This window comes from Ruditapes philippinarum, unplaced genomic scaffold, assembly GCF_026571515.1.
Source record: "Ruditapes philippinarum isolate M1 unplaced genomic scaffold, ASM2657151v2 ctg21265_1_1_1_1, whole genome shotgun sequence".
Taxonomy (NCBI): Eukaryota; Metazoa; Mollusca; class Bivalvia; order Venerida; family Veneridae; genus Ruditapes; species Ruditapes philippinarum.
In genome coordinates, this window is record NW_026865798.1 from 4,180 (window position 1) to 13,214 (window position 9,035).

A 9,035-nucleotide genomic window follows, 5' to 3' on the forward strand; every position below is an offset into this window, starting at 1 on the left:
ACAAATTGGGAGTGAAACGTCTAGGTGTGAACCGTCCTGGGAGTGAAACGTCCCAATAGTGAAATGTCTTGGGAGTGAAACGTCTGACATTCCTTTAGGCCGTGGGTTCAAACCCCAAAAGGCCAAACTTTTTTTCCTTTTTTTTTTCTTTTTATAGATCTATAATTTATGTATCTTTCGTATCCCTCTTGAGAAGAAAAAACTTGTTTATTTTGTATTATTTAATTAATATAGGTGTTTTTTGGCTAAACAATTCTGAATTTCATAACAAATATGGTACCTGATATTTTTAAAGTGCAATAAAATAAAAACTAGACGGTAAAAGTATTTAACATTTTACAAGATCAACTAGATCTAATATACTTTTGAGAAAATCTAGGGAAACTTTGAAAACAGGCACTTATTTTAGTAAATTTTAGGGATTATTTTAATTAGGGTCTTAATTAAAGTAGGGCTTTGGTCAAATAAGAAATAAACTTTTTTATAATTAAATCGTCAACTTTTATAATTAAATCGTCATCTAACGGCAATATGATCAGATGAGGTCATCACTATTGTATCATTCGCTCACACCTTGTATCATTCGCTATGCTGTATCATATACTCCAAAGTTATCTGTAGACATTTACATGTAGTTGTAAACTTTGTTACCTCACGGATTTATATTACAATAAGATAAATTTGTGTGTTTGTGTTTGTTTAAGATTAAGATCCGTGGTTACCTTTTAAATATGTGCTGTACGGTTTGAAACGGATTTTTTCAGATTTTATACCAATTTCAATATGGCGGCGCCCATGTAAGGACATTTTTCATAATTGTTGAATATTAGAAAAATGCAATTTTACCATTATATACAGCTGTCAAAGTAATTTAACTTTTTCATGACGAACATATTTCTTCATCTCAAAATTTTTTTTGTCATTCTGACAAGTGATAGATCTAATATCTTCTAAAATAGAATAATTCACGAATTCGAAAACCTAGCTAAACGCCGTTTTCCGGTACTTTCTGTACATAGCTCTGGGGAATTCACCTAATGGAGTGTAATAATGTTATGAACTCTAGGTTTTTGTTTTATTTATTTTTTAATCATAATTTATTACATGCTTTTCGGTGGTTAATAGAAATATATCAGTGAAATAAAACTGGTAATTTCACTGTTTGAAACAGTGAAATTACCACTTTGATAATTTAACTGTTTTGAATTTAAGCCCCTTATGTGGTTTCTGTGAAATACCAGCTTGCACAGTACTGGGTACCAACTTAATGATGTGACATCGTAAATGACGTCACGTTGCATTATTATTTGGCGCGCTTTTTATCAGTATTAGGTTTAATGTCTTTTTAAAACGTTTCTTTGCATATAATAAAAAGAAAATTTGTTTAGTTTAGTGTAAGATCGAAATATATTTCACCTTGTCAACACCAAAAGTTCATATTTCACTCGTGGCTGCGCCACTCGTGAAATATACCTTTTGATGCTCACTCGGTGAAATATATTCCGATCTTACACTGAACTAAACAAATATCCTCTATTTATTTTTTGAAAAATTTGCAATAGATATTAAATGAATATTGATAATTTTCAAACACATCAATTTTTTTCACCTTGAACGGTAAAATAAGTATATAAAAATAGAAATATCATGTAATTGTGTTATGTACTTCATTTGATGTGTAATTCCCCAGAGCTAAATCTGTAACATACTGATACAGGAAAACAGTGTTTAGCTAGGTTTTCAGAAAGGTCAATAAAGTTTTTGCCCTTCTAAAACCCGTCGCTAAAGGAAAATCCCATGAAACACTCATTTTTCTCAACTTATTTTGGGTCTCTTCTTCGTTTTCACTTATTTTATATATTCAGTTATCTGTTTTTCTAATAATTAGAGATTTTGTTTTTGTAAGTTATATACTATTATATTTATATACAATGATTATCAAAGTTCTACAGAATTGGTATGAGGTGCAATAATTATAATTTAATTGTTCAGTGCACTTAATTTTTTTTCAGCTCGTGAAGTCGTGAGGAAATACTCTAGCTGGGTTATCAAAATACATATGGAGGAATCTGCATCATGTCATCTTACTTCAAAAAGAAAGTACTCACAAAGGAGATAAAATATTTATTTTACATAACAATAAAATTTTGTTGAAAGTAATCTGACAGTAACTTGAATATTAATTATTCAACAGTTTCAAGTAAAGTTTTAAGTTCATCAGAATGGCTTTAGCATGCAGAAGTGTCAATGGGTTGTGCTTTATGTCACACTTATCAAGAATGCAGTGGCAACATTTACCAAAATTGATTTCAATAGCTGGCTTTCATCAAGGTTTAATATTTCATGGGCTTGGCAGCAAAGGGAACGGCTTATACCACAACATGTGTTCTAAGTTAGAGAAAAATGTTGTATTGCCAATAAAATATTGTGATAAATGCGTAAGTCTAAGGTGTTACTCAACAAAGACATCTAGATTTACATTAAAAAATGAGACTTACAGTGCATACATGAAGTCTCTTGAACAGGAATGTACTGAAATGAATGATGCTCAAACTATGGGTAAGAAACTTCCTAAAGATCAGAGTTATAGACTTGTTGTTCTCAGGCGGGTTATAGCAGTGTATGAAGAGTTAAAAGCAAAATATGAAGAATTAGAAGAACTTGATAAAATGCTAAATGGTAAGTTTTGGTATCATGAAATGCCTTGATTATTATTTATCTATATTTATGGTAATTTTCTTGTTGAATTTTATTTTTTGCGATTAGCAAGGTAGAATGTCTAGTTTTAATTTATTTAAATATTTCATACAAGAATGACTTGCTGTACTTCAATATTTATACAAGTATTCTTCCTTTTTGTAATTATTCCAGACTTTTTTAGTTTAAATACAGTAAAACCTGTGAATAAAGGCCACAGATAACTCTGTTGTATTTAATCAATGAAGGTTTGTCAGTGGTCTTTATTTATAGGGCAGTCTTTATTCCAAGGTGGTCAATAACATAGGTCTGACTGTATTAAATAATTCAAGACATACATGTACATATATACACATTTAATGAATTGTTTCAGATGAAGAGATGAAAGATCTTGTGGGTGATGACAGGGAAATTTGTATGAACAACATTCAGGAGTTAGAAGAACAGGTTAATAAGATTTTACTAATTAATAGACACACCATTTAAAATCTTTCTTTATTGTATAAAATTTCTTTGAAAATTATTTGTGTTGGTATGTGTGTTTAGTGTTATAAACAACCTGTTTTATTTGAAAATATCTTACACAATTTTACTGTGGCCTATTGATAATACAGTCTGAATTACAAGTCCAGGGATCGCAAGTTTCATCTTTAGCTACTACTACCGAAATTAACAGTTTTTCTGAAGAGACTAAAATTTTGAGGTCCCTTGTATCAATACTTTATATCTATCCATATTAAAAAAAACAAGTGGTTACTTCAAGAATGGATTTTATCATTTTGCTTTCCCCTTAAGAAAATTGAATGACTTGCTTTCTTCTTGGACAAATCTCAGTTTAAAATGTCAAAGGGCAACTAAAAATAAAAATAACCACAAGAAATTATAAAGAGATTTATTCTTGTACATGTATGTGAATTCAAAACGTTGACTAAAAAATAAATTGAGCCGCATCACGACAAAACCAACGTAATGAGTTTGCGACCAGCATGGATCCAGACCAGGCTGTGCATCTGTGCAGTCTGATCAGGATCCATGCTGTTCGCTATAAGTTTTGCAACTTGTAATAGGGTTGGTAAGCGAACAGCATGGATCCTGATCAGACTGCGCGGATGCGCAGGCTGGTCTGGATCCATGCTGGTCGCAAACGCATTATGTTGGTTTTGTCATGACGCGGCTCAATTATAAATACTTTCAGCTGGTAGATATTGTGTGTCCAGAGGAGCATACAGATGAATGTGATATAATTCTGGAGATAGAGTCTGGAGCAGGGGGACAGGAAGCCATGTTGTTTGCCGAGGAAGTTTTCAACATGTACCAGAATTTTGCTCATAACAAAGGATGGCAGTTTTCATTAACACAGAATGCTGGTAAGTATATTTTGTTATTAAACTGATTTAATTGATGAATTTCACATTCTGATTACCTCTTACAATGTAGTTTTTATGTCTGAAGTTTTTTTTTTCTCGGCAGTTAAGGATCATGAACCTACCCAGAGAAATAGAATGATACATGTATTACAATAATGGCATATTCTGAACATGTATGGTACCTGCTTAATTAATGATATCACAAAAACAGTATTAAATTCAAGAAATCATATTTTCACAAATATTTCCGCACGCAAAATGTCCACTTTTTGACATTTGCAAAAATTTTTGTGACGCATGAATATCCACTTATACAGAAATGCACAGAAGGGCATCTGTGGTCTTCCTCCACCAGTAAAGCTGGAAAGTCACCATATGACATTTACTGTGTTGGTGCCACTTAAAACCAAACAAAGTTAAGATTTCCAGAATGTTTTCCTCTGTAGAGCAACTCCTCTAGCTAACAACTAAAATATTTGTCTTCCTAAGGTTGTAGCTCTGCAGAAAATTATCCATAATTCTTGATTCCACCATATAATCCTATAATCTGTTACTATATTTAGATACAGATATAGGTATTCGTAAAGCATCAGCTGCCATCAGTGGTCAGGCTGTTTTTGGTGAGATGAAATTTGAAGGAGGAGTACACCGTGTGCAGCGAATACCAAAAACAGAATCTAAAGGTCGCATTCATACAAGCACAATCTCTGTAGCCATTCTGCCACAACCCTCCGAGGTATTGTAATATGTATTGTTAAAGTGGCATTATGCTAATTTTATTCATTTTCAATTTGAGCTGAATGACTATGTATTTTAAAAAAAATGGCTATTATATTATAATGGTGATTGACCAACAGATGATTCTGGAAAATGTTTATGACACAAAATACATCTGCCTAAAATATAAAAAGACTGTCCCACTCTTTTTATGAATTGAATGATGCAGGTAAATTCAAGCGGATATATACCTATCTATATCTATCTATCCTTGGGCCCTGTTTGTTTATTGTTTATGTGTTACAGTGTAGTAAATTGTAAAATTGAAAGGAACTTTGGTAAATTGTGAACTTATTTCGACTTCACCTGTTCACTCACTATATACCATTTGAGGGCGTAATGTCACTTTAATTTAAGAAAATAAAATGAAAGATTAGGTTGAACTCTTCTAACTTATTAAACTGTGAATTGGTTTAATTTTGTGGGCATTAAATATATTGTTATTGTCAAAAAAAAACAACACTTTTTGAAATTCATGGATTGTTTGTTCTTGTGAAAAAGTAAAATGCAAATATTGTAAACTGCAAGTTAATCTTACACATGACAAAATGAAATTTCATTTGATTTTAAATTTGTGGATTGATCTTTCCATGAATTTAAGAATAAAAATCACTGCCTCATTTTAGCAATTTTAGGAATATTCTTCCCAAAATAAAGAGGTAAATGCCATTTCCAAATTAATAGAAAAACACCCCTGCCAGGTATTCTTTAAATTCTAAATTTCATTAATAATTTAATAGCACTTTTGAAGTGGGAAATAAGGCTTAATTTTAGCCTAAAAACTGCCTGGATAAAAAAACAACAACAAACAACAACAGCAACACTCTAATACTTAATAACACTATTTTATTTACAGATTGACATTGTTTTGGACCCTAAAGATTTACAAATTACTTCATTTAGATCTAGTGCACCTGGAGGACAACATGTGAACACAACAGACAGTGCTGTCAGAATTAAACATATACCTACAGGTACGAATAAAAAACTGTTGACATTGGACTAGAATTCTAAGGATTGCTGACCATGCAGGTTCCAGTCGTTTCCTTTAGCAAGAAACATTACATTCATTGCTTAGTACTCGGGTTGGTTCCAAGAATGGATTCGAGATTGTTTCACTAAGCTTATAGCTTCCAACACATTAATCTAAAATAAATTTGTATAAACTAATTAAACATTAATTTATAACCCACAAGGCCACATCACAGTTACTGCTGTTAGGTTTATATACTTATGTACATCTAGTGTAGTTGTATCAGTTGGATTGTAAACATTATACATCAGAATTATCAGTGTTGAATATTTCATCAAGATAATCATATTAATTAATGAATTAAGGTGGAAAATAAAATTTGCCATCAATAAAATATAAAAAAGATAAGGAAACCCCTTGATACATCTAATCTACCAGTCCTCACTCTATATGTAAATTAGTAGAGCGGGCAATTTGTTTCCCGATCTTTTATTTTTAGAAACAAACATTGCTGGTGCATTATGAATTGCTCTCGGAAGGCTCAACAGTAATTATGATGCACTTTTCCAAGATAAAATTATTGAAATACTAAAAGTGATACGGCAGACTTTTCCAAGATAAAATTATTGAATTACTTAAATTTTTGTGTGTGTGTTTTTAGCTCACCTGTCACAAAGTGACAGGGTGAGCTTTTTTGATCGCTTTTCGTCCGGCGTCCGTCCGTCGTCCGTCCGTACATCCGTCCGTCCGTCCGTCCGTAAACTTTTACTTTAAATGACATCTCCTCATAAACCACTAAGCCAATTTCATCCAAACTTCACAGGAATGTTCCTTTGGTGGTCACCTTTAAAAATTGTTCAAAGAATTTAATTCCATGCAGAACTCTGGTTGCCATGGCAACCGAAAGAAAAAACTTTAATTATCTTCTTTTAAAAAACCAAAAGAGCTAGGGCTTAGATATTTGGCATGAAACATCTTCTAGTGAGTGTCTACCAAGTTTGTTCAAATAAAAGCCCTGGGGTCAAAATTGGCCCCGCCCCAGGGGGTCATAGATTTTCCCTATATGCATATAGTAAAAACTTAAAAATCTTCTTTTAAAGAACCAAAAGAGCTGGAGCTAAGATATTTAACATGAAACATCTTCTAATGAGTGTCTACCAAGTTTGTTCAAATAAAAGCCCTGGGTTCAAAATTGGCCCCGCCCCGGGGGTCATTGATTTTCCCTATATGTATATAGTAAAAACTTAAAAAATCTTCTTTTAAAGAACCCAAAGAGCTAGAGCTAAGATATTGGCATGAAACATCTTCTAGTGGGTGTCTACCAAGTTTGTTCAAATAAAAGCCCTGGGGTTAAAATTGGCCCCGCCCCGGGGGTCATAGATTTTCCCTTTATGTATATAGTAAAAACTTAAAAAATCTTCTTTTAAAGAACTCAAAGAGCTAGAGCTAAGATATTTAGCATGAAACATGTTCTAATGGGTGTCTACCAAGTTTTTTCAAATAAGAGCCCTGGGGTCAAAATTCTCCCCGCCCGGGGGTCATTGATTTTCCTTATATATGTGTATAGCAAAAACTAAAAAAGTATTCTTTGAAAAAACCTAAATAGCTAGAGTTAAGATATTAAGCATGAAACATCTTCTAGTGAGTGTCTATAAAGTTTGTTCAAATAAAAGCGCTGGGGTCAAAATTGGCCCTGCCCCGGGGGTCATTGATTTTCCTTATATGTGTATAGGAAAAACTTAAAAAACATCTTTGAAAAAAACCCAAATAGCTAGAGTTTAGATATTAAGCATGAAGCATGTTCTAATGAGTGTCTACCAAGTTTGTTCAAATAAAAGCCCTGGGGTCAAAATTGGCCCCGCCCCGGGGGTCATTGATTTTCTCTATATGTATATGGTAAAAACTTAAAAAATCTTCTTTTAAAAAACCCAATGAGCTACAGCTTAGATGTTTAGCATGAAAAATCTTCTTATGGGTGTCAACCAAGTTTGTTCAAATAAAAGCCCTTGGGTTAAAATTTGCCCTGCCAGGGGTAGGGGAGGGCAGATCATTGTTTTTCATTATAAGTGTGTACATCATGAAACATCTTCTTATAGGTGTCTTCCGAGTTTGTTCAAATAAAAGCCCTGGGGTTTAAACTGGCCCTGCTCCGGGGGCCAACATACAGGTGAGCGACCTTAGGGCCATCATGGCCCTCTTGTTTTTTAAGGTGAAGGTCGCTTTAAAACTTGATTCTGCATATTTCACATTTACAGGTATGGTGGCTGAGAGTCAGACTACAAGATCACAGGCCCAGAACAAGCAGAATGCTCTCATGCTGCTTAGAACTAGGTATGTTTTTATTAGCTCATCTGTCACAAAGTGACAGGGTGAGCCTTTGTGATCGCTTTTCGTCAGGCGTCCGTCCGTCGTCCGTCCGTCCGTAAACTTTTACTTTAAATGACATCTCCTCATAAACCACTAAGCCAATTTCATCCAAACTTCACAGGAATGTTCCTTTGGTAGTCACCTTTAAAAATTGTTCAAAGAATTTAATTCCATGCAGAACTCTGGTTGCCATGGCAACCGAAAGAAAAAACTTTAAATATCTTCTTTTAAAAAACCATAAGAGCTAGAGCTTAGATATTTGGCATGAAACATCTTCTAGTGAGTGTCTACCAAGTTTGTTCAAATAAAAGCCCTGGGGTCAAAATTGGCCCCGCCCCGGGGGGTCATTGATTTTCCCTATATGCATATAGTAAAAACTTAAAAATCTTCTTTTAAAGAACCCAAAGAGCTAGAGCTAAGATATTTAGCATGAAACATGTTCTAATGGGTGTCTACCAAGTTTGTTCAAATAAAAGCCCTGGGGTCAAAATTGGCCCCGCCCCGGGGGGTCATTGATTTTCCCTATATGCATATAGTAAAAACTTAAAAAATGTTCTTTTAAAGAACTCAAAGAGCTACGGCTAAGATATTTAGCATGAAACATGTTCTAATAGGTGTCTACCAAGTTTGTTAAAATAAAAGCCCTGGGGTCAAAATTGGCCCCGCCCAAGGGGGTCATTGATTTTCCCTATATGCATATAGTAAAAACTTAAAAAATCTTCTTTTAAAGAACCAAAAGAGTTAGAGCTAAGATATTTAGCATTTGAAACATGTTCTAGTAAGTGTCTACCAAGTTTGTTCAAATAAAAAGCCCTGGGGTCAAAATTGGCCCCGCCCCGGGGGTCATTGATTTA

The 9,035-nt window shown here is 33.6% G+C and overlaps 1 protein-coding gene across 2 annotated transcripts; it reads left to right on the top strand.

Moving 5' to 3' along the window:
* Positions 1-700: 700 nt before the first annotated feature.
* LOC132730371 (peptide chain release factor 1-like, mitochondrial) lies at positions 701-8,145 on the top strand (the record flags this gene model as incomplete). 2 transcript variants are annotated; one of them, XM_060716279.1, is given in 7 exon segments in its annotated part: positions 701-797; positions 2,013-2,679; positions 3,071-3,144; positions 3,893-4,064; positions 4,628-4,800; positions 5,698-5,815; positions 8,070-8,145. In XM_060716279.1, coding segments are annotated over 6 exon segments (1,070 nt in total), but the record flags the coding sequence as incomplete, so codon positions are not given.
* Between the last annotated feature and the right edge of the window lie 890 nt (positions 8,146-9,035).